Genomic DNA, 24,605 nt, shown 5'->3' with positions numbered 1-24,605 from the left:
TGAAAAGCTGGGGAGATGCGATGCTTAGGGGCATGGTTTAGAGGTGAACCTGGCAGTTAGGTTAACGGTTGGACTCGATGAGCTCGGAGGTCTTTTCTAACCCTAATGATTCTAGAATTCTATGAATTAAGCACACCACACCGAGCTATGCTTCGTGGCTGGTACCAGACCTCCGAAGCAGCAAGGTCAGATTTGCAAAGTCATTTAGCTGTCTAAATCCCCTTGGGTTCAAAGAGAAGCCCTGTCCTTCGGCAGCGAGGACGCTGCTCCTGGAGAGCGCTGCACTCCCTGAGCCTGCTCTGCCTTTAGGGATTTGCCCCCAAAGTTACTGATAAGGAAAAATCAAATTAGTGCACTCTCAGAGGAAGACCCTCTTTTTCTGCCCCTTCCAACAGAGAGCTTCATTCGATTGCTCAGCAATAAAATCTGCTTCCGTGGGTGTGCTGAGCAGGAGGTCCAGAAGCACTGAGCTGTGCCACGAAGTGCGCAGCAGCCAAGGCAGCGACGGGGCCCGTGCTCCAGGAGATGAGTCAGCTGAAAGGAAAGCGATTTTTCCTATTCTTGTTTGCCCTTCCCATGCTGAATCTCTGGGGCAACCGACGTAACGCCCTGCCCCTTCCCCTGCGCCTGCAAAACAGCTCAAAGCGTGAGAAACACCCAGGCCCAGGGAAAGGAACCGGCACAGCCCTTTCTAGCTGTTTCCCATGTCTGTGTGCCCACAAATGATGGAGCTTCTTGGCTCTGCCATGGACCTTCACCTCTGCGAGAGCTGGCCAGGCTCCTGCCTCCGTCCCGCTGCTCTGCCCCTGCTGCCAGGCTGCTGCAAGGAGAAACCCACCAGGTTTGTTCAGTCTTCCGCTAATGCGGGGACCGGGGACCAGGGACGGGTACAGCTTGCAAACAAACCAGATCCTGGGACACTTTATTCTGACCATCTGTGTTGCTAGCTGCTGCTCCACACTCTAAGAAGCCCCTATTCCTCCTGCAATCCCCTATAGCATTTCATTTACCTATAGGATGGGGGAGCCTCATGAGCCGTAAGGGACTCTTGCACGCATGCAGCCAAACACATACGACTGTGGGAAGATGGGGATTTGGGGAACTCGCTCTGTCTCTATGAAATACGTTGTGAACGTGCAGAATAGCTGGTTTTGACTATAAATTGCTAGTTATAGAAAGCTGCACATATCGCATAACAAATAAAAAAGAATCGGTGAGTTACTGTATTTTTAAAAGCCTTAACTGCAAAGTAGTAGCACATACAAATAATCAGGGCAGCTGCAGTGATTAATGAATTTTTTACTTTGGGGATACACCTTGTAACTTGGGGAAAAAACAGCTGAGCAGTTCTACTTCACAATTCTTGCTTTCTTTTATTTAATTGTAATTCACTCATATCATTTACTTAATTGTAAGTGCATAGTTGTAATGCTTCCATGATTTGTACATAAAGGAACATCGAGCATCATCTCAAAGGGCAAAGTGATTACATTTGAGTAATTTCGCATACTAAAAATCTTAACCTTTAGGTATCTGATTAAGATGCGTCGTTTCTCCTTATATCAATATAATGAGTGTCGCCGCAAACACATCCTCAGTAGAACAGATATGTTTCAGCAAAATAATTCTGCACATGTGTTTGAGTTCAGCCATGGTAATTAATGTGCAAGAACACTTGGCCAGGAGGAGCACTCTTCGGAGAGGAGCCTGTGTTCCCAGCCGTCTGCTGCTGGGTGGGAGCAAACAAAATGCACGGGAGAGCCTTTCAGTTCAAAGAAACAATGCCTTTTGGTTACGTCACTGAGCGACCGGGGGTTGCGTAAAGTCTGAAACAAGGCAGAATTGTCCGCTGATATTTCTGATCATCGGTTTTAGGCCGTAAATGGCCCGTCCGTAAGTGTTCGCACAGTGCGGCGCAGGCGTGGGACTGTCCGACTGCTGTGCGAGAGGGTGTTGTGAATGCCAGAGCAAGAACAGGCTCATAGCTTAACTGTAGCAAACTCGGCAGTGGATGTCTTTGTTTTTCTGGCTATTAAATTCCAAAACCAATATGGTATTCATTTAAGAAGTGGGTATGATTTTCGCCAGGTGACAGAGCAAAGTAATAAAGAAAGAGACATACAGCTCCATCGCTCTGCCCTGCTACTCTGGGTGCATTTGGAAAAGCTTTTAAGAGATGAAGGGAGTAGGGAATGGGCAGAACCTGTTTCCAGCTAAGCGCAAACAGAAGGGGAGTGATTTGACTGAGCTAGGAAGAAATGATTTGCACCCAAACCAAAAAGAGACACAGGAGCAGTTGTGAAAATCAATTTCTTTTCCAGATCCACGCTAATGATGTGTTCTGCCTTACACTGGTGTCGATGGCAAGAGAGAGCTTGATCTTTAGCTGCTTGTCAGAAATAGGGGGAAGGATCGCATGTAATGCCACTGGATTGAATTAGACTTCAGGCGGTGAGTTAAAGCATACACAACCTGCTTGTGTTGACGGGTACAAGTTTCTTGTCTAGTGTTACGTTGAATTTCTCTTTCAGTATTTTCTCAATTTCTTCATCTGCAAGGATTCTGCTTTCCACCAGATCCATATTATCCTTGTAATTGTACTTTACCTCGGTGAATTTCCACCCCACCAGAGCCCGGACGCCGTCCGTGGTCTGCAGGCTGCAGAAAGACTTGGTCACAAACAGCGAGTTCGGTGCGGTCTGCAGGTGGGTGTTGCAGGCTCTGAACTCTTCAATGTCTCGTGGCTGAAGGGTAAAGAGATAAATGCGACGGCAAACTTCTTTTTCCACGTTATGGGAAGCGGAGGCGCTTTGGTTGGGAACCCACTGCTTCCTTTTTACCTTCTCGAGGTACCAGGTCCCGCTCTCCTCGAGGAAGCGAAAGACCCCAGGAGTCTGCAGTTGGTCTGTCCCCGAAATCAGCTCCATGGGCTGCCACAGCTGGTAGACCATCCCAAACCCGCCGTCGACGATGTAGGATTTGCCGTCAAGCACCACTTTTAGCAGCAGATGATCGATTTCCTCTGCATACGCGCCGTACTCCGGGACATAAACTCTCGATGCCAGAAGGGTGACGTCGTAGCCGAGGGTTTTCAGGACCCAGGATAAAAGGTAGTTGTTTTCCATGCACCAGCCGCCGCGTTTCTTCCTCACTATCTTGTTGTACGTCGCTTGCAGGTCCAGCTCAATCCCTTCCCCGCAGTGGATGCTGAGGTTTTCAAAAGGGACCGCTCGGATGTGGTGCTGGAATATATCCGTCAAGGTAGCCAGGTCCAGCTTATCATAGGAGCCCTGGTAAGAAATTCTGGCAAAATACTCCTTGATGTCCATGCTGCCTCCGAGAGAAGCGTGGAAAAAAAAAATAATAGGTTGTGTCAGGAGTGACGGAAGGATCTTCCCCGTGCCTTCTAACGGGGTGCTCCTCAGTATGGGCAGCCTGCTCAGAAGAGGAGCGGGATTTGACTAATGGCCCTATCAAAGGCAGCTGAGTGTGAGTATTAGCGCCAAGGGAAGCCAATGGGACACTGCTGATGAGCACAAATGTTATTTTTAATTGTTTCTTTTACAGCTGTGACGAGAGTCTCCAGCTGTGCTAAGCACATTTCAGTAGAGAGTTCCTGCCCAGCAAAGCTACAAATCTCCCTAGGAAGGAACAAAAACAGTAGAAGCACTGTTTCTCTGCTAGAAATTATAGGAACTCAGACTCTCCAGACCTCAACTGCTTTACTCGTGGTTTGACTCAGCAAAGCCGAAGCAGAAAACAAACCCTCCCGCTCTTGCAGAGCAATCCAGAGCCTCCTCTGCAACCAAATCTGAAATAAATCTGCCCTGCTGTGGTATTTCCTTCATTATTTAGGCAGCCTGGCATGAGCTGCTCTCACCTGCTCCTGCTCTCCGTGCTGGCGGTAGCAGACGTGACCTCGAGTGCAGAAGGGGTTTTTCAGGGCAGAAAAGGCTGTGGGATTTTTTTTGCTGCATCTGCTGTGACCCACCTCCCCGCAGCACAGCTTAGCCCCCCCCGGCTCGGCTAATCCCAGCCCTATACCAGCAGCAGGAGGGAACCAAGGTTTGGGCCAAAACTACGTGTTTTCAGGGACCCTCCCATTTTCTGACGTCATTTTAGGGATGCATTTGCTCTTTCAGCTCGCAGTCTCGCCAGCGGTTGGTGGCTGCCTGTGGGTGACAGGGAGCCGGCATCACCCTCCCATCCCAACCACAGCAGAAGGGCTCAGCCGGAGGCTGTGTTTCACGAGCACAGGCGTGGTGCTTGATGGTAAGGAAACAAGAAAGGAACTTTGATGTTGTGTGACAGGTACAAACACACACCCCCCCGTGAAGATCGGGGCTTTAACATGGCGATCACCAGCTTTTCACCTCTCATTTTCGCACCTCTTGTGCTCTGCCGTGCCCGTGCACCTCTCGGCAGGGGGAGCAGGAGGAGCGGGGCCTCTCGGTCGCCAGGTGGGGCCCGCAGCCAGTGAGGCGCCTGGGCTCGGAGAAGCTTCTGGATCATGGCAAACGATGCCCACAGCGCAGATCCCACCCAGGGTATAAATGGGGAGCCGCCAGAGACCCCCTTGGAGCGGTCTTCTCAGCGCAGCGGGTCTGTGTTCGAAACCTCTCCCCTTGGGTCGGGACGCCGCCTGAGGAAACTTCCCGGGATGGAGTGCCCTCACCTCCTTTGGGTGAGTGATTTTCTTCTGGGTATCCTTGAGTGAGCCCTCACCCCCCACCCCCAGGGGTGAGCGATTGCATCCTCTGGGTACCCAGGGGAGGCAGAGAGTTTCCCCCCTTTGTGAGTGAGTGAGTGAGTGAGTGTGTGCGCACGTTGGATCATCATTGTCATGTGTGCTGACGTGTACTAACAACACCCCGCCTGACTGACACCTCGAACCTGTTATGTGTTAAATGTTCTCAGAGTGTTGATTGATTTCAGTTTACCCCTGTTTCTTATTGGTTTCTGTTGTGTGGTTTTGGTTGTTTTGTGCAATAAAGTTGTTTTGAGTTTGTCCTTTGTTTCAGTTCGTTTTAGTGTACCTCCCTGACATTTATAATTGGCGCAGCGAGCGGGGTGTCTGTCGATGGAGGGATTGTTACAGTTGTGACCCTTCTCCCTTAGGAACGGAATGGGCGAGGGAGAAGTGGCATGAACGTGAGGCTGTTGCAGGGAGGACAGAGGAATGCCGTGGGAACAAGCGGGATGGCAGAGGCAAAGGGGCCGTGTGGGCCATACCAGGTGCCTTCTTGACGCAATCAAGGAAAAATCATAAGAAAAAGTTCAGTTGTTCCAACAGGATTAAATTCTCAATCTGATGAAAAAAGGCACACACCAAATTGCACAGGAATTTTGGAAAGATACTTTCAGTATATAAACAAAGCAATGAAAATGAAGAAGTTTCATTTGGTGTAATACCCTGGCAGAAAGAGAGGGTGTCCCCATTTGGCTTCCCACATTTCCTAACCTTTAGGATAGCAACTACAGAAATCTGGAACTATTGCCTCATGGCCACTACCATGTCTCCAACATCCAACAAGCAGGCGTGAATGATCCCACATCGGGTTAAAAGCATCAGGTTATTATTTGGGGGATTCTCTTTGTTCAGCTTGGGGCTCATTCCCAAGCTTTTCCCCAAAGCCCCAGAACTACAGCTCTATTCCTTTATGAAAACGTGGCAGAAACTTAGTTCTTGCCCTGTGAGCTTTAAACCAGCGTCACCAGCAACGAGCTGTTTTTCCTTTTCTTTCTCCCTTTCTTTCACTTTGCCACAGCAGGCAAAACACGTGTAGTAACTTTTACTTAAAGGGAAAATTGATAATTTATAAAACTGACAAACAACAGGTTTGCAGAAAAGCTACTAGACCGTACTAGCATAAAAGTCACAGCAATTTCTTACTGTTTCTTTTACCGTAACAGGTAAGCAATTCTTTATTTATCCCACAGGTAATTTAACTGGAAGGTTTCACATTCATGGCTTCAGCTAACTGGGATTAACATCTCAGTGTGTCGCCATTTTAGGCAGGCTTCCATGTGAAGTAGATTGTTGTTTCCTTAATCTCTTTGCTTTCCCTGTGGAGTTCAGACAGAGCTTTGACCCCGGCTGTTGAAAGGAAGGAACAGTTAATTTTTCTAACCTAAGGGTCAGAGGAATTGATAATCACTAAGAATACATTACATACAAGGCGTATTCATCACCTTTTGGTTTCTTTTACCATCTTTTACAAACCAAAGGCCTTAGTTTCAGCTCAAGTTATTGGAAATATTTTGTCTTCATGCCTCTAATCGCCTTTCCTTTCATTAGCAGAAAGAGACTGTCATTGGTACTGGCTGCGTGGCCAAGGTGCAAAAGGTTCCCCATAACACTTCTAATCCACTGACTAATCTGGTATCTGCAAGGACTTCTTTTGCCTTTAATTGAGATTTCATTTGGCTTTTGTCCATGCAAGGATATTTGTTTTCCAGAACAATTCACAGTCTGCTAAGGGCTGTATTAACTTCCAAAAGGTCTGAGGCTTTCTTGCTCCTTCAAATCGGTCGCACGTTCCCTGGGAGGGTTTTCCCAAAATCCTTTGATGTAGATGAGATGGGAGAGATTACCTTCCAGCGACTATTCTCAGCTTTGGTCCAGCTGCTGCCCTCGGAGTGACCAGGAGCTTGAGCCAATGCCCGTGCCAGCACTCAAGCGAGTGCTGGGACCTTCTGAAAATCCCACCTCAAATACATAGGTGGAAATACCCCCACCCCAGCAGGTGAGCACATCAGATGACCTAATCTCTAGACTTTAACCCCACTTCTGACGCCAGCAGCACAACTCACTTGACTTGGTTGTGTCGCTCCTGATCTGCACTGGTACCAGGATTCAGACTGGCTAATGCAAAACCACAGGAAAATGTAACAAAGTAGAGGACTATCCCAGTAAGGGAATAAGAAATAAACAGTTTCACTTCAAAAGGACCCAAAGAGGCTACATGAAAAAACAGTAATGTGCCTTTGATACTGCATTTTATGGTTTTTTTCCGTCCCTTTTGTAGGACAAGGGCACTCATCTCTGGCAGGATCTCCTTGGAAACACTGGCTGTAGAAAGCCGTTCCCTCCCCAACAGACAGCGCACGTGTACGCTGGCAAGTTCGTCTTGTGGTCCTCTGCCTCCTTTTTCTTTCTATTCCCCCTTTTAGCCATTTTGTAAGCCAGATGGAAACATCTTTTCCCTGTCATGCTGGCGAGCTGAACCTCTGTGACCAGGAGGGGCCCAAGCAAGTCCCTTAGCCTGGTGGGTCTGATATGCTCGAAATTGGCTTTCAAGCAAAAACTCATCAGCCCCTGCTCTGGGCCAGCAGCAGAAGACCTGAAGCCCTCCCTGTAACCTGTCTCCTGGGTCTGGGTGTCCCCAGCGCCCTGGCAAGAGTGCAGCGTATAACCGGCTCCCCTCTTCCAGCCGTGACCAACCTCCCCGTTGAGACCCTCCGTGGGGGGCTGGCAATGAGGCTTCAGGAAAACATATTTGGGGAAAGTCGCAGCCCGTGGCTCAGTTTCCCCAGTTGCCCTTTCTCTGGCCTCATCAAGTTAAAGTCTGTGGAGTAGACACAGCCTCGTCATGGCTGACAAAATGGGCTCTGATCTCAAGGAATACTTAAAGAGGCGGCTTCAGTATAATAAAGCTACAGGACAAAACCATTGGCGTTAGGGAGCATTCACGTAAATCAGTGTTTACTCCCTCGCCTTTCCGGACACAGCTTTTCTTCTTGGCACAACGCTTCCCCCTGCGCTAGCAACGGGGCTGCAGCAGCGAGCAAGCCCTCGCCCAGGGGACAGCTTGCGTTCCAAAACCGGGTTGCCAAATATCTGAAGCCTCAGTCCAGATCTCCGCCTTCTTCGGTTTTGCTCTCGCAGCAGCCAAGCTTCATTCAGCATGCGTGCATGTTTGCGGGAGCAGCGTGGTGGGTAGCGAGATTCAGACGTTAGTTCTGCCTGTCTGCAAGCGTCCCTGGGGGTTGCTGTGTCCTTTCATAATTAGGCTGAATAGTTCTTCTCTGCTAAAATTGGTGAGAAGCTTCCAAGGTTGGATCCTCTCGCACATGCCCGTACCATTTGTTTGATTTTTAAGCTACACTGTGAGTCAGGAGCTGGGTTTTTCATACACTCTGGCTCAGCCTAAAGGGGTTAGTTTAAGTCTCGAGCGCTTGATCTTTGTCCTTGGACAGCGTCCTTGCAATGCAACGCATGCGGTCAGCCGCAGGGTTGCTGTCGTTTATACTTTGCTAATACGCCTACGGTGCTAAGCACATGGTATACAGACACAGAGGGGTGGGCTTTGCCAAACAGGCTGCCCCACAGCTGCAGGGTGAAGGTAAAGATCAGACACTCGGCGCTTACCTCTCAGCCAGCGAGCTCAGGCTTTCCACCCTGGTTTGCTCCAAAGCTCCCAGAAAGAGTTGTGCTGGGAACTACTGCTCTTAAAGGTCCAGGCTGCCTTTACTGCCTGGCAGGGACAGCGTTAGCCTCCAGCAGAGCAGGAAGAGAGGGGAGAGAGTTTCTTCTTTTATACGTATTTATATTCTGACGGTTCTATTGGTTTATTTTGTATTGGCACGTGCATAGAGAGCCTTGTCGTGCAATTCATGGGGCTAGGTGCTGTACAGAGAGGCTGAAAATGATCCAGTCCCCCAATTGCTTACAATATTGAGCAGATTTAAACCTCCCCCGTTACTGCTTGAGAACGGAAGCCCTCCAGGAATGCAAGGGAGAAATACAGTGTGGGTATCGCAAGCAACTTTTGTAAGTGGTTATAACCCCGTCCCCACCCCGCAGGTCACCCGGGTGCTTCAGTCTCTGGGGCACTGGATGGTTGTGCCCATGCTGAAGCAGAAAAGCAATGGTTCAAATTTTGATAAGGATTTTACATTGTTGACAGTCACGTGGCCTGGGTCCCCGTAGTTGGTTATTTAGGATTGAGAGCTACTAATCCAAGCCAAGGAAGTCACGGATATATTGGCAGGGAATGGCCACACCTCGAATCCTGTGTTCAGTTTTGGGCCCCTCACTCCAAGAAGGACATCGAGGTGCTGGAGCGTGGCCAGAGAAGGGCAACGCAGCTGGTGAAGGGTCTGGAGCACAAGGCTGGTGAGGAGGGGCTGAGGGAGCTGGGGTTCTTTAACCTGGAGAAGAGGAGGCTGAGGGGAGACCTTATCGCTCTCTGCAACTGCCTGAAAGGACGCTGTAGCCAGGTGGGGGTCGGTCTCTTCTCCCAAGTAACAAGTGACAGGACGAGAGGAAACGGCCTCAAGCTGTGCCATGGCAGGTTTAGGTTGGATATTAGGAAAAACTTCTTCATGGAAAGGGTTGTCAGGCATTGGAACAGGCTGCCCAGGGAAGTGGTTGAGCCCCCATCCCTGGAGGTATTGAAAAGCTGGGGAGATGCGATGCTTAGGGGCATGGTTTAGAGGTGAACCTGGCAGTTAGGTTAACGGTTGGACTCGATGAGCTCGGAGGTCTTTTCTAACCCTAATGATTCTAGAATTCTATGAATTAAGCACACCACACCGAGCTATGCTTCGTGGCTGGTACCAGACCTCCGAAGCAGCAAGGTCAGATTTGCAAAGTCATTTAGCTGTCTAAATCCCCTTGGGTTCAAAGAGAAGCCCTGTCCTTCGGCAGCGAGGACGCTGCTCCTGGAGAGCGCTGCACTCCCTGAGCCTGCTCTGCCTTTAGGGATTTGCCCCCAAAGTTACTGATAAGGAAAAATCAAATTAGTGCACTCTCAGAGGAAGACCCTCTTTTTCTGCCCCTTCCAACAGAGAGCTTCATTCGATTGCTCAGCAATAAAATCTGCTTCCGTGGGTGTGCTGAGCAGGAGGTCCAGAAGCACTGAGCTGTGCCACGAAGTGCGCAGCAGCCAAGGCAGCGACGGGGCCCGTGCTCCAGGAGATGAGTCAGCTGAAAGGAAAGCGATTTTTCCTATTCTTGTTTGCCCTTCCCATGCTGAATCTCTGGGGCAACCGACGTAACGCCCTGCCCCTTCCCCTGCGCCTGCAAAACAGCTCAAAGCGTGAGAAACACCCAGGCCCAGGGAAAGGAACCGGCACAGCCCTTTCTAGCTGTTTCCCATGTCTGTGTGCCCACAAATGATGGAGCTTCTTGGCTCTGCCATGGACCTTCACCTCTGCGAGAGCTGGCCAGGCTCCTGCCTCCGTCCCGCTGCTCTGCCCCTGCTGCCAGGCTGCTGCAAGGAGAAACCCACCAGGTTTGTTCAGTCTTCTGCTAATGCGGGGACCGGGGACCAGGGACGGGTACAGCTTGCAAACAAACCAGATCCTGGGACACTTTATTCTGACCATCTGTGTTGCTAGCTGCTGGTCCACACTCTAAGAAGCCCCTATTCCTTCTGCAATCCCCTACAGGGTCAGTCATTAGCATTTCATTTACCTATAGGATGGGGGAGCCTCATGAGCCTTAAGGGACTCTTGCACGCATGCAGCCAAACACATACGACTGTGGGAAGATGGGGATTTGGGGAACTCGCTCTGTCTCTATGAAATACGTTGTGAACGTGCAGAATAGCTGGTTTTGACTATAAATTGCTAGTTATAGAAAGCTGCACATATCGCATAACAAATAAAAAAGAATCGGTGAGTTACTGTATTTTTAAAAGCCTTAACTGCAAAGTAGTAGCACATACAAATAATCAGGCAGCTGCAGTGATTAATGAATTTTTTACTTTGGGGATACACCTTGTAACTTGGGGAAAAAACAGCTGAGCAGTTCTACTTCACAATTCTTGCTTTCTTTTATTTAATTGTAATTCACTCATATCATTTACTTAATTGTAAGTGCATAGTTGTAATGCTTCCATGATTTGTACATAAAGGAACATCGAGCATCATCTCAAAGGGCAAAGTGATTACATTTGAGTAATTTCGCATACTAAAAATCTTAACCTTTAGGTATCTGATTAAGATGCGTCGTTTCTCCTTATATCAATATAATGAGTGTCGCCGCAAACACATCCTCAGTAGAACAGATATGTTTCAGCAAAATAATTCTGCACATGTGTTTGAGTTCAGCCATGGTAATTAATGTGCAAGAACACTTGGCCAGGAGGAGCACTCTTCGGAGAGGAGCCTGTGTTCCCAGCCGTCTGCTGCTGGGTGGGAGCAAACAAAATGCACGGGAGAGCCTTTCAGTTCAAAGAAACAATGCCTTTTGGTTACGTCACTGAGCGACCGGGGGTTGCGTAAAGTCTGAAACAAGGCAGAATTGTCCGCTGATATTTCTGATCATCGGTTTTAGGCCGTAAATGGCCCGTCCGTAAGTGTTCGCACAGTGCGGCGCAGGCGTGGGACTGTCCGACTGCTGTGCGAGAGGGTGTTGTGAATGCCAGAGCAAGAACAGGCTCATAGCTTAACTGTAGCAAACTCGGCAGTGGATGTCTTTGTTTTTCTGGCTATTAAATTCCAAAACCAATATGGTATTCATTTAAGAAGTGGGTATGATTTTCGCCAGGTGACAGAGCAAAGTAATAAAGAAAGAGACATACAGCTCCATCGCTCTGCCCTGCTACTCTGGGTGCATTTGGAAAAGCTTTTAAGAGATGAAGGGAGTAGGGAATGGGCAGAACCTGTTTCCAGCTAAGCGCAAACAGAAGGGGAGTGATTTGACTGAGCTAGGAAGAAATGATTTGCACCCAAACCAAAAAGAGACACAGGAGCAGTTGTGAAAATCAATTTCTTTTCCAGATCCACGCTAATGATGTGTTCTGCCTTACACTGGTGTCGATGGCAAGAGAGAGCTTGATCTTTAGCTGCTTGTCAGAAATAGGGGGAAGGATCGCATGTAATGCCACTGGATTGAATTAGACTTCAGGCAGTGAGTTAAAGCATACACAACCTGCTTGTGTTGACGGGTACAAGTTTCTTGTCTAGTGTTACGTTGAATTTCTCTTTCAGTATTTTCTCAATTTCTTCATCTGCAAGGATTCTGCTTTCCACCAGATCCATATTATCCTTGTAATTGTACTTTACCTCGGTGAATTTCCACCCCACCAGAGCCCGGACGCCGTCCGTGGTCTGCAGGCTGCAGAAAGACTTGGTCACAAACAGCGAGTTCGGTGCGGTCTGCAGGTGGGTGTTGCAGGCTCTGAACTCTTCAATGTCTCGTGGCTGAAGGGTAAAGAGATAAATGCGACGGCAAACTTCTTTTTCCACGTTATGGGAAGCGGAGGCGCTTTGGTTGGGAACCCACTGCTTCCTTTTTACCTTCTCGAGGTACCAGGTCCCGCTCTCCTCGAGGAAGCGAAAGACCCCAGGAGTCTGCAGTTGGTCTGTCCCCGAAATCAGCTCCATGGGCTGCCACAGCTGGTAGACCATCCCAAACCCGCCGTCGACGATGTAGGATTTGCCGTCAAGCACCACTTTTAGCAGCAGATGATCGATTTCCTCTGCATACGCGCCGTACTCCGGGACATAAACTCTCGATGCCAGAAGGGTGACGTCGTAGCCGAGGGTTTTCAGGACCCAGGATAAAAGGTAGTTGTTTTCCATGCACCAGCCGCCGCGTTTCTTCCTCACTATCTTGTTGTACGTCGCTTGCAGGTCCAGCTCAATCCCTTCCCCGCAGTGGATGCTGAGGTTTTCAAAAGGGACCGCTCGGATGTGGTGCTGGAATATATCCGTCAAGGTAGCCAGGTCCAGCTTATCATAGGAGCCCTGGTAAGAAATTCTGGCAAAATACTCCTTGATGTCCATGCTGCCTCCGAGAGAAGCGTGGAAAAAAAAAATAATAGGTTGTGTCAGGAGTGACGGAAGGATCTTCCCCGTGCCTTCTAACGGGGTGCTCCTCAGTATGGGCAGCCTGCTCAGAAGAGGAGCGGGATTTGACTAATGGCCCTATCAAAGGCAGCTGAGTGTGAGTATTAGCGCCAAGGGAAGCCAATGGGACACTGCTGATGAGCACAAATGTTATTTTTAATTGTTTCTTTTACAGCTGTGACGAGAGTCTCCAGCTGTGCTAAGCACATTTCAGTAGAGAGTTCCTGCCCAGCAAAGCTACAAATCTCCCTAGGAAGGAACAAAAACAGTAGAAGCACTGTTTCTCTGCTAGAAATTATAGGAACTCAGACTCTCCAGACCTCAACTGCTTTACTCGTGGTTTGACTCAACAAAGCCGAAGCAGAAAACAAACCCTCCCGCTCTTGCAGAGCAATCCAGAGCCTCCCCTGCAACCAAATCTGAAATAAATCTGCCCTGCTGTGGTATTTCCTTCATTATTTAGGCAGCCTGGCATGAGCTGCTCTCACCTGCTCCTGCTCTCCGTGCTGGCGGTAGCAGACGTGACCTCGAGTGCAGAAGGGGTTTTTCAGGGCAGAAAAGGCTGTGGGATTTTTTTTGCTGCATCTGCTGTGACCCACCTCCCCGCAGCACAGCTTAGCCCCCCCCGGCTCGGCTAATCCCAGCCCTATACCAGCAGCAGGAGGGAACCAAGGTTTGGGCCAAAACTACGTGTTTTCAGGGACCCTCCCATTTTCTGACGTCATTTTAGGGATGCATTTGCTCTTTCAGCTCGTAGTCTCACCAGCGGTGGGTGGCTGCCTGTGGGTGACAGGGAGCCGGCATCACCCTCCCATCCCAACCACAGCAGAAGGGCTCAGCCGGAGGCTGTGTTTCACGAGCACAGGGGTGGAAAGCAGCCCGAGCCCTCCCAGCCCTTGATGGTAAGGAAACAAGAAAGGAACTTTAATGTAGCCAAATGCTTTTGTACTTCCTCCCCAGGCACCGTTAAATTTCAGACATCTCTGAGTACAGAGCGATGATGTTCAGATTACTGACCCGAAAGGCCCCAAAATGTTCTCAAGTTCCTGTGTACGATTCTTAAGGAAAAATCATAAGAAAAGCTCCAACTGTTCCAACAGGATTAAATTCTCAATCATCTGATGAAAAAAGGCACACACCAAATTGCACAAGAATTTTGGAAAGATACTTTCAGTATATAAACAAAGCAATGAAAATGAAAAAGTTCCATGGCAGAAAGAGAGGGTGTCCCCATTTGTCTTCCCACATTTCCTAACCTTTAGGATAGCAACTACAGAAATCTGGAACTATTGCCTCATGGCCACTGCCATGTCTCCAACATCCAACAAGCAGGCGTGAATGATCCCACATCGGGTTAAAAGCATCAGGTTATTATTCGGGGGATTCTCTTTGTTCAGCTTGGGGCTCATTCCCAAGCTTTTCCCCAAAGCCCCGGAACTACAGCTCTATTCCTTTATGAAAACGTGGCAGAAACTTAGTTCTTGCCCTGTGAGCTTTAAATCAGCGTCACCAGCAACGAGCTGTTTTTCCTTTTCTTTCTCCCTTTCTTTCACTTTGCCACAGCAGGCAAAACACGTGTAGTAACTTTTACTTAAAGGGAAAACATTGTTGTCGGGGTTTTTTTCTGTCTGTCTGTCCATCTCTTGCGGGTGCTTATAAGGCCCTTTCAACTGTGGTATCTGAAATAAGTCAGATGGCACCAATGCCTGATCTGCTTGAGGCTGATAACTGATTAACAGCGTATCTATTACACCAAGCAGCTGAGCGTTCCCCTCTCTGTCTTTACACCATTTTCTGCTGTATTTTGTCTTCAAACAGATTTAACTTCCTGGTTAGGGAGTGCCAGCTACCAAGATTCAGGGTTTAAAAATAAGGCTTACCTGGAAATCAGTTCAACTGCCAACATATCTCCGGGCTGTGGAGGGGATGGTTTCAGGCTAAAACAAGTGGTGTGGCTGGCTGTCCTTTACCTAGCTCAGACAGGGCTTGAGGACTGTTCTCCAGCTTGTCTTCAGGGTAAGGTCTTTTCCCTCAACTTGCTTTCAGATTGCAAAAGCTGAAAGAAAAAAAAACAGAAGGGTGGAGCATGAGATCTGTAGTGAGCAAGCAAAACCAACAGCACTGATTCAACACGCCTGCAAAACCTGGTTTTTATTACAGCAGAGGCTGCCTCACATTTTCATTCATTTCATGCTTTCTGCAGGGGCTAGCTTGGGCTGTGACAAAAAGGGTATTTTTTTTGTTTCGGTAGCTAGCTGAATGCACTCGGGTAATATAGATATACTTTTTTTTCCCAGGTATAAGATTACTATTTGTTTGGAAATGTGGGGAAGAAATCTTGCATGCATTCAATCTGAAGGCTTTGGCACTGTTTCTGAAAAGCAGCAAGATTTCAGCACAGTAACAGGCATCTGTAACCCCCTTGCCCCAATCAGAACACACAAGAACTTCAGCACTGCCTTTGCTTAATTTGTTCTCTCTGATTTATGCACTTTTTTTATTACAGTAAATTTCATAGAATGTAAGAAAGCACTGGGACAGCAGTGTGTCTTCTTTGGTTTTTGCCCACAAGTAGCACCTGAGGATGTTGTGGTGGTGAAGATGCTATTGGCAAAGTGACGACTATAGAGTGCTAACACAGAGGGAGCTCCATCCTTTCGGTGTGTTTCATACTGCTTTTGTATCTGCAAATCTTGCTTGTATTTTGCCAAGATAAGTCTCATTAATTCTCTCATATATACAGCTGGATTCTTTCCTGTTAGTTCCCCAACAGTAGTTCCAGTCCTTCACATTTACTATCAATGGCAAGTTTCATTCAGACACTGATTTATTGGAATAATTAGCAGAGATAATAAATCAGACCAAACAGAGATGTCTGTGGTAGCCCATTACACAGCTCCACTCCCATATCAAAATGCGGCTCTTTATCGTCCCATCAGTGGCCGGTGTTTGACCCCACAAGCAAGAACCAATGCCCAAGCTGAGAAGCAATGAAGGGAATGGATTACCTGCCCTCGTCGGGCTCCTCTGAGCAGATCCAATTTAGTACAAACAGAAAGTTCATATGCCTAGGTGGATCTCGCTGTATGTGGAATAATCCCTTCTCTTCCCACAGGCTGACCCCCTCATTTTGACAAAGAGAAGCCAAAATCTGAGCAGGCAGACCCACAGTCCTGGTGGGAACCATACCAAAAAGAAGCCCATGGACCCATCACTGTGCGATGTGCAAGCAGACCCGGCCGTGCTCCTTGCCTGGAGTCATTTGGGACCACAGATGGTGCCAGAAGTGGACACTTGCTGGGCTCCCTTGGGCAAATGTTGGCTGGGGATCTGTTCCAGCTAACTTTGGGGTCCCGTTAAGACACAAGTGTTTTCTGACCAAGTAGGAGCAAAACCCATTTCTCCTGGTACATGGATACTCAGCTTTTCTCAAGCCCTCTCCCTATAACGCAGCTCTGATATTGAACACTTTCTTCCCGAGTCTTTCAAATTCTCATCCCAACTCACTATCCTATGCCATCATTCCTGCACCACTCTCCTTTTTCTTCCCATCTTGCACATTTTGCTCCTCAAGCCATTAAAACCATGAGATCTCATTCTCCCCAAGCTCTCGTTCTCTCTTGGGTGTGCCCAAGGCCGTCAGAGGGCAAAGCTCACTCAATGAGTACTAAAGGTAAGAAAAGGCTGATCTTGACCCAGGAGCCTTGCCAGAGTCTGTTTGCATTTCAGCTCTGTGCCAGATCATTGGGGCTAATTTCAGGCGTAGTGGGGCAATAAACTGCAATCACGGCTGCTGGGTAATGTGGCCGCAATGTGCCTGCACCCAGCAAAGGGCAAAGCTCAGCTCAGGCCAGCTGGGTTGCGGGGAGCGTGATTGCAGGGTGAAGGTGCAAACGGGCGTGTCCTTGGAAAGGCCATTGCTTTCCACCTGGACACTGTGATGCAGTTTCCCAACCTTGGCAGGAGCTGAAGCTGGTTGAGCTTTTTCCAGAAGACCCTCAATGTAATTGCACTCGCTTTTATTTATTTATAAATTTAAACTGCCAACAGCATTTAATTTATTACTGAAATCCTTCTGTCATCCTAACTCTGCTGAGAGGCTGCATCAAATAGCCGTCCCTTCCCACTTTAAAAGAGTACTATATGCTGCAATATTTGCCTGGGAAATAAAAGCATAGGGTGCCCTATTTGGGGTAATAGTCAAGTGTCTGCTCACTGTTAAACAGCTCCTCTTTATAATGACCTCTGTGATGGGCTGTATAACAATCAAGGTATATATTATATTATATTATATTATATTATATTATATTATATTATATTATATTATATTATATTATATTATATTATGTTATGTTATGTTAGATTTTATGTTATATTATGTTATATTATGTTATATTATGTTATATTATGTTATATTATGTTATATTATATTATGCTTAATATACAAATTCTATGGTAGTCTACTTAACTAGATGGTTTTGGTGGGGAGGAGAGAAGAGACACTTTTAAGGTAATAAAACAATTGAGGTGTTTTAAATGGAATTAGTATAAAATCTTAAATTCTTACACAAGGTCAGATACTCCCATCCTGCTGAGCTCTGAGTCACTGGAAAAGGAAATGCTGCACACCCTGAGCCATGTTCACCCTGGTTGCACACCCCGGCTGGCTCTAGCCTTTCATTTCCAAAGGGAATTTAATAGATGTAGGCTGGTCAAGACTGGTAAAGAATATTCACGGCCTATAAACATACTCATAGTGGCAGAACTCCCTCATGCTTTATATACATTGCCTTCCTTATGTAATTATAGATATCAAATAGCTGTGTCTACATATCTTTTTGGATTTGTATCCGCAGCATCCATCACATGCAGTTTTGGTGGTGTCCACCCCACCGGCCAAAGGATGAGCCTGCAACTACAGCAGCAACTTTTGCCCATGAGGCTACAGAAGGGAGTAGCTGTGCTAGATATTGCTTAGCTTTTTTTCAGTGAGGAAGACACCAAATCTCAATTTTAGTGTTTCTACTATCTAAGGCACCTTTCTGAGGGATGGTGAGTGTCAAAAATTATCTTCTCTGCTTATCTTTACCCTGCCAACATGAGGTTTTTCACACAAGCCAACACCAAGGGTGTTAATGCAGACCGAGGAGACCACTTTGGTCTGTAGGGCCTTCCAGTCCTGAGGGTTTCAGCATAAATCTCTTATGTATAAGTGGTGGTAATTCAGTTAAATTCCATTACAAGGGGAACAATCAGCTTTTCTACATGAATGGCTTTATCTCATAGAGGGTTTGAAGCAAAAAAAACCCCATTTTAAGTCACTGTTTTGATGAAAAACATGCCTATGCATCTGACTATTATTTTCCCATGAATCATGACAGCTGCGGTGGGACACATTGGAGCAGGATCCTTGTCGAAGTGTGGTCACAGCACCATGGGAACACCCTATATCTGCTTCTGCCACCCCAGCGTGAGGCTCCGGGGTGCATATTAGGAAGGAGAAGTTGTCTTCCATTTCACAAGCAATGATCACACCCTCAACATGCTATTACTGTCTCCATCTTGTGGGCCACTTCTCCTGGACATGCCAGCAGTGTTGTCAAACTATGAAAATTTTGAGGAGAATGTCCTGCAGATTCAAAAGCAGAGAGTCATGCTGGTTTCTCTGAACGTGCTGATAGCGGGGTCTGCGAGGGCTGGCAAGCGGCTGGGGAGGTTCCAAGCCACAGCAGCAGCATCTTTGCTGGCATCTGGCAACAAGGAGTGGTGGAGAGCACTGAAGAGGAGGATGAAGAAGACAAGGAAAGCAAGATGGTGTGTATGCATGAAAGCTGGTAGCTGGAGAAAGGGCTGGAGCAGAAGCCAGCAGCTTGGTTAACAGCCTGGGAGCTTTCTGTATCCGATTGTGTGCCTTGCCCAGGGCTGCTGCAGCCAGTGAACTCTTTACCAGACCTTTTGGGTAACTCAGGTTTCCACAGCAGCTCTTTGGCCAGCTTTACCCCATCCCCACTAGACCCTTCATGAGAGAAATGCTGTCCTACCTGGGCTCACATACTTTTCCTGTTGCCCACTGGGTACGTTGACAATCCCCATGGCCACAGCCTCCTCTGGTTTTACCTTCTGAAGGGTCTGGTTCAAGACAAGCTGATCAGCAGTTAGCAGTGGTGTCCTCCAGGGTATGGGGTGTGGAGGTACTGATCCTGGAAGCAAAACAAACCAAAATTCACTCTGCCACACTCGGACACATTTTTCTCATGCGGCACTTGGATGTGCCGATAAGGCAGCACCAAGGTCAACTTGTATTGGGTGGGCAAGGAGGGGGGTCCCCTGTCCCGGGCAGGGAAGGGAGCTCATGCAAAGGGTCGGCAGACCCCAGCTCTTTCCATGCTGAGTGTTTGGAGCCATGCACATCTGCAAGACACAGCTGCAGTTTGCACTCCTTTCTGCCATGTCTGATTTTCCCCTTCCTCAGCTCCGACAAGCACTACCCAAAATGCTCCTTGCCAGACCGGAGCTAAGACAGCACCAGTGGGGTCACATGTAAGTGGTTTCAAACAAGAAATTCAGCGTGGCAGGAAGAGGATCAGAAACTTACTCTCCTCCCCAGGGCCCGGGGGCAGAGCCAGCGGCTCCCTCCCCGGCCCAGGGTACCTCTGGCTGCAGCTGCCCCCCAGCAGCCGTGGGGCTGCCCCAACCGGGGCACCCTCTTGGCAAGCAGGAGGTGGCTGCGTGATTCGTCCCCACCACGAATGTCAGCAAATGGTGGTGTTTTCTTTTTTTTCCCTTCCTGAAAGTTCAAACCACTGCGTTATCACACAGCGTCACTGCTTCCTGCAACGCGTGGCAGACCGGGTCCATCCCACCACAGGGCACAGGGCTTCGGCTCCCTCCCAAAATCATCAGGGAGCTAGGGATTGTCGCTCGGCAGCCTCCCAGGGAGCTCAGACATCCAGCATTTGCTTGTGCCTGAGATTTTACTTTTGCAACTTAACTTTGCAAGAAGTACATGACCTCCCTCCCTCGCTCTCTGCATCTGACCATTGCACACACTGCCGCAAAAATATTCCAGTGCTTCCCAAATCAGTATGTAATATGCACCCAGAGCACCTTTGGAAACCCAGGACATTAATCTTTCTCTCTTCATTTCAATGTCCTATCTAGAAATTGGATATATTCTGTTCTACTGGCTTTTTGTGCAGATAAATGCTTCCATGATTAACCAGTTAATAATTGCCATCATGTTATGCTGTCATTGCCAAAGGGAAGTATGACAGTGTAGTATGTAATGGGGCATTGGCATTGCTGGCTGGACCCTGGGACAGTTTCACTTATTATTATTATTATTATTATTATTATTATTATTATTATTATTATTATTATTATTATTATTATATATAATATTTTATTTCAATTATTAAACTGTTCTTATCTCAACCCACAAGTTTTCTCACTTTAACCCTTCCGATTCTCTCCTCCTTCCCAGTGTGGGGCAGCAAGTAAGCAGCTGTGTGGTTGCTGGGGTTAAACCACAACAGTTTATCAACGGTACAGAATTTTTACAAATGATCAGCTAATTAATTGTAAAGGGATGTCTTATGTTGATGTTTGGACTAGACTAGCATAAAATCTTTGTTTTCAAATGAGGCCTTTCTGTCCCTGCATAGGAAAATGCATTGCCCTGCAATTACCGAGCAGCTACCAATAACGGTGAAAATGTGGTGAAATTAAAGAGAATTATGAACTGGTCCTTAGCAACTGAGTATTTCCCCATAGACCATCTGCTTCCTTTGTGGGCTCTGCCATGGATGCCCATTTTGCCTGGCTGCACCTCAGTAACATCACTTCAGCCCGAAATTTTTCCAAATTGCCAATTTTTCCCATTTGGAAAATGTCCAAAGGAGGCTTTTGACAGTGTGATGGACAGCTCTCGTTAGAAAGCAATAATTTAAATTAATAATAATTTAAAAAGTGTAATGAGAAGGAAAACAACCCGAGAGAGGGGAACAGAACTCAGGAAAAACAAGTGATGCAACTGCTCACCACCTGCTGACAGACCCCCAGCCCATCCCCGAACAGCAATCACTGCCACCCGGCCAACTCCCCCAGTTTATATACTGGGCATGATGCCATACGGTGTGGAGTAGCCCTTTGGCCAGGCTGGGTCAGCTGTCCTGGCTGTGCCCCCTCCCAGCTTCTTGGGCACCAGGCAGAGCATGAGAAGCTGGAAATTCCTTGACTGAGTATAAACACTGCTTAGCAACAACTAAATCAGTGTTTTATCACATTATTCTTATGCTAAGTCCAAAACACAGCACTATACCAGCTACTAGGAAGAAAATTAACTCTATCCCAGCCAAAACCAGGACACTAAACAAATACATAAAACAGCCTATGATCTGGGCACACATAATGCCACCCATTTAGGTATGACCTGCATGCGCAAAGAGGATTCACAAGCCAATAGTCTCTGTCATCATCAGGCACATAAACACCTGGGTATTGAAACCTGTGTAGCATATGCAAAAAATATTGTTGTAAGATATTTTAAGAGGAAAAGATTCCCAGCTAATCAATAGGTGCACTGACTAGAGGAGAGTTATATATGTGTATGAATACAGTGGGGAAAAATGAAAGTTCACTCAGCCCTCTGAAATTCCTTTGGTGAGCTCACATTTGGGATAGCAGAGAGGTACTGGTGAAACACTTGCAATGTTTCTGCAACTGGGATATGGAGCAACAGAAAGAACATCTCAAAGGGAAATATTCCTTTATTTTCCTAAATGGAAAATATCTTGGCTTTATAATTCATATGTTCTCCATATAGTGATCTAATTTATATTACTGGGTGATTTATATATCTATATATACACACACATATTAGTTCTGAAAAAACAATCTTTCTACATATGCCTAAATGCAGCAGCAGTCACCGTTTATATGCAGTTATTCTTGCAATGAACCTACCAAGCCCCATCCTCAGCAGGGTTAAATTGTCCTTATTCAACTGACGCCATGGAGCAATGCTACTTGCTTTCACCTGGCTTTGAGCCTGCTCCTCCAAAAAGCTCCTCCAAAAGAAAGCTGTTGTTTCAGTGAAAAAGCTCTCATTGACTTCAGTGGGAATTTGGATCAGCCCTAATGCAGGCGATCAGCCTGGAAACATGCGAAGCAGGAACAATTACACGAGTTCTGTTATTCTCATTACGCAGATTTTTTTTTTTTTTGGAGGTAGGTAGGAGGGAAACCTTTTATCTCAGTGAAGAGTAAGAAAGAAACAGAGTACAGCGACAGCAAAGGAAAAAAAAAACAACTGCACCTTCAGAAAACACACATTCATTACAATGCACTAACATGCATCACAGAAATAATATATGTTTGCAATGACAACGTACTCCCGCCATCCCACTGCTGAATCAGGAGTGCAACTGGGGAAAAGAAAGGAGAGATGCTCTGGTTTCAGAATGCTCCCCAAGACTTACCTTTATTGGGGTTTTTTGGCTGTGGGGAGAAGAGGCTGGAAGATGTGGGAAGATTCAGAAGCAAGAAGATGGTCCTGAGGGGCTCTTCATTGATTCTCGGCAATAAATAGCCCCACCACAAATATTATTGGTGTCAGGCATGTCCATGGAGCTGGGTGTTTACAGAGTGAAAGGTTTTTCCCGGTGTAAAAGCCAAAGGCGGTAGAGCAAGGGTTTCTGTGGCAACCCGGACTCTGGAGCTCTTGGCTTTCCCCCGTGCTACACACTCACTGGGGACACTGGTGTGACTTCTAAGCGGCACTGCAGGGATTCATGGACACGTAAAGGGCCTTTCCACATGTTTTTTCCACCTCCCCATGCACCCACAGCTGGTATATACAGCACAAAGTAATGTGCACCACATATAGGTGTATGGAAAAGAAGAGAGACAAAGTATTCACACCTGGAGGAGGAGGGGAGCAAATGGAGCTGGGAGAAATCACCTGTGGTTTTGCCAGCTGGCACCCTACCCGCTGCTGTACCTGAGGAGGGATGGAAGGAGGAACACAGCCCTCTGGGGGGTTGGGAGGGGCTGAAAGCTGGGAAGCAGGTTTTAAATACAGTCAGTGGAGGTAGTTGTATTCTGGAGAGCAGAGTGGAGAAAGAAATTCACTATTGACAAGGTAAATTGTCGTAGCTGGTGGGATCTAAAATCACATCTACTTCTCCATTGCTCGGTTGGGAACTGAGTGAATCTTGTAAAAAAAAAATTCAAGTTACTGAATCTAATCATCTTCCAGGAATCCAGCTATGCCAAGCAGCAGCTCTTTCCCAAAACCCAGCTCTACTCCTGCTGTGCTGCCCCAGGGCTGATACTCACAATATTTTTCTTTTTTTTTTCCAGCAAGGACCAGTTTGATCCTTGATCATCTGAACTGGTGAATGGCCTTTGCTGTGGGATGATGAACCTGATTAAAGTGACACCGACTCCATGCATTTTCATCCCATAAGGTAAAAGGCAACTAATTTCCATGCAACAGCGATGGTATTTTCTTTTCCTTGTCACACCGTTGCAAATTGATGCTACATCCAGGTCAGTGTTTCTTCTCAGGCAGATGCTGAGGATGCTGTCATGCTAGAAGATTGTCATCTGCCTTTCCCAACCTTTATTTAATAGGAGCTGTGGTATGAAATTCTGGTGAAATAGTCCTTGAAAAGTAACCACCTGCTTTTTAAGCAGCTGGAGGCACATCTCTGCTGCTCCCCTATTTAAAATAAATAGACCTATCATGGAGAAAAGCCTACAGTTCAGCCACACACCGCGAAGTCCCACTGAGACCAAACCCAATGCTAAATTTGTCGATTCACACTAATGCTATTTTTAATTGCTTTCTCGGCAGTTGTGCTCAGAGCCCGCCTAGTGCTGGGCACTGCGCCTCGTGTTTCATCGCAGCTCCTGCCCAGCACAGCTTGCGATCCCCCCGGGCAAGACAAATGGAGACAAATGTAATGTTGACAATTATAGTGTTGTCACTGGGGCTGGAGAGTGGGACCCTGAACCCGGGCAGGTGAGGGAGGAAGGTGCCTTCAACTCAAGATAGCGTTCTGCTAAAATATGAGAGTTGTGCAAACCCTTTGGGAAATTTCTGAGACGTAGCAGGACTCGGCAACCAGCTGGGTGAGCAAAGCAGCTGCAATGCCCTTTTTCCTCCAATTTCCAGCTTTCCTGAGAGGCACCAGGTTCTCCCCAGCCCTGCAGAGAAGATGGGGTGAGCAGGTCTGTAAACCCTTCAGAAAGCGAGCCCCATCCCCTTCATCACCCATGAAAGCACTAAGCAACCTCACCAAAAGCAATCGCCGGTCCTCTCTCAGCTGTCTTTTGCCAGGTCCTTACCCACTTTGCAATTATTCTTCTAATTCCTGCCTATGCCAGCGTAGATAATAATTTTCCAAATAGTGTTGCATTGAAAGCTTTGCTGAAATGCAGCACCTGAAGTCCAACTACACATTTCTTCCATCTAGAGAAATCAATTACCTAATCATAGAAACCCAGCAGTTAATTTGGGCTACCATTTTTAATAAACCTGTTCTGTTGTTATTGCTCACAGCAGTCAGAGGCAGCCGTAGCATCTGATGTGCCTGAATCTGTCTCTCCCTTATGCATGTATCCGAGGCATAGTCTCCAGCAGTATCTGAAATCATAGGGTGGGAATGTATATTCTGCTTTCAGCTAATAATTGAGAGACTAAGCCTGCCTGGCTGCTAGGGAGTCAAGGGAAGGGCTCAGAAATTGGATGGGAGCTTCCTTCTCAACTTTTATCGAAGCAGCTCTTGAATGTTTCATCA

General features: G+C 47.3%; 2 protein-coding genes and 3 long non-coding RNA genes across 13 annotated transcripts; 3 read left to right on the top strand and 2 right to left on the bottom strand.

The window, feature by feature from the left end:
• The first annotated feature begins 443 nt into the window (after nucleotides 1-443).
• Nucleotides 444-2,984, top strand: LOC148051067 (uncharacterized). Its single transcript, XR_015700285.1, has 4 exons — nucleotides 444-841; nucleotides 2,322-2,451; nucleotides 2,532-2,705; nucleotides 2,850-2,984. It is a non-coding gene; the product is annotated as an uncharacterized LOC148051067 (long non-coding RNA).
• LOC104014733 (arylamine N-acetyltransferase, pineal gland isozyme NAT-3) lies at nucleotides 2,413-8,538 on the bottom strand. Of its 2 annotated transcripts, none has more exons than XM_087738535.1 (2): nucleotides 8,372-8,538; nucleotides 2,413-3,330 (listed from the first exon to the last, which is right to left on the bottom strand). In XM_087738535.1, exon 2 carries the CDS (start codon nucleotides 3,327-3,329, stop codon nucleotides 2,457-2,459), a length of 873 nt encoding a protein of 290 aa, XP_087594661.1. In that variant the 5' UTR covers nucleotide 3,330; nucleotides 8,372-8,538; the 3' UTR covers nucleotides 2,413-2,456. The 2 variants fall into 2 exon arrangements, with proteins under 2 accessions (XP_087594661.1, XP_087594662.1); XM_087738536.1 differs by lacking the exon at nucleotides 8,372-8,538 and adding an exon at nucleotides 3,881-3,999.
• On the top strand, nucleotides 3,326-11,859 carry LOC148051066 (uncharacterized). 3 transcript variants are annotated; one of them, XR_015700286.1, is made up of 6 exons: nucleotides 3,326-3,489; nucleotides 3,568-4,065; nucleotides 4,143-4,272; nucleotides 4,426-4,684; nucleotides 9,793-10,238; nucleotides 11,731-11,859. It is a non-coding gene; the product is annotated as an uncharacterized LOC148051066 (long non-coding RNA). The 3 variants fall into 3 exon arrangements; XR_015700288.1 differs by lacking the exons at nucleotides 9,793-10,238; nucleotides 11,731-11,859 and adding an exon at nucleotides 5,119-5,220; XR_015700287.1 differs by lacking the exons at nucleotides 9,793-10,238; nucleotides 11,731-11,859 and having other exon boundaries at nucleotides 4,426-5,008.
• LOC148051064 (arylamine N-acetyltransferase, pineal gland isozyme NAT-3-like) lies at nucleotides 10,329-22,577 on the bottom strand. Of its 5 annotated transcripts, XM_087738530.1 has the most exons (5): nucleotides 22,551-22,577; nucleotides 22,281-22,431; nucleotides 18,843-19,001; nucleotides 14,682-14,857; nucleotides 10,330-12,844 (listed from the first exon to the last, which is right to left on the bottom strand). In XM_087738530.1, the coding sequence occupies exons 4-5, from the start codon at nucleotides 14,705-14,707 to the stop codon at nucleotides 11,866-11,868; spliced, it is 1,005 nt and encodes a 334-aa protein (XP_087594656.1). In that variant the 5' UTR covers nucleotides 14,708-14,857; nucleotides 18,843-19,001; nucleotides 22,281-22,431; nucleotides 22,551-22,577; the 3' UTR covers nucleotides 10,330-11,865. The 5 variants fall into 5 exon arrangements, with proteins under 5 accessions (XP_087594659.1, XP_087594656.1, XP_087594655.1 ...); XM_087738529.1 differs by having other exon boundaries at nucleotides 22,281-22,551; XM_087738532.1 differs by lacking the exon at nucleotides 22,551-22,577 and having other exon boundaries at nucleotides 10,330-12,739; nucleotides 22,281-22,550.
• LOC148051065 (uncharacterized) lies at nucleotides 12,611-17,066 on the top strand. 2 transcript variants are annotated; one of them, XR_015700290.1, is made up of 3 exons: nucleotides 12,611-12,702; nucleotides 15,308-15,461; nucleotides 15,917-17,066. It is a non-coding gene; the product is annotated as an uncharacterized LOC148051065 (long non-coding RNA). The 2 variants fall into 2 exon arrangements; XR_015700289.1 differs by lacking the exon at nucleotides 12,611-12,702 and adding an exon at nucleotides 13,589-13,703.
• Nucleotides 22,578-24,605: the final 2,028 nt, after the last annotated feature.

This window comes from Nipponia nippon, unplaced genomic scaffold, assembly GCF_047370975.1.
Source record: "Nipponia nippon isolate SJK-2023a ecotype South Korea unplaced genomic scaffold, ASM4737097v1 scaffold_7, whole genome shotgun sequence".
NCBI classification, from domain to species: Eukaryota; Metazoa; Chordata; class Aves; order Pelecaniformes; family Threskiornithidae; genus Nipponia; species Nipponia nippon.
Note: the sequence above shows the minus strand (reverse complement) of the source record. Positions and strands in the feature narration are given on the sequence as shown.

Coding starts and splice junctions, on each gene's coding strand:
- LOC148051064 (XM_087738530.1), bottom strand. CDS start 14,707: ATGTTGGCAGTTGAACTGATTTCCAG. Junction 12,845..14,681: donor GCAGTTGAACTGATTTCCAG/GTAAGCCTTATT, acceptor TCTTCTGAGCAG/GCTGCCCATACTGAGGAGCA.
- LOC104014733 (XM_087738535.1), bottom strand. CDS start 3,329: ATGGACATCAAGGAGTATTTTGCCAGAATTTCTTACCAGGGCTCCTAT.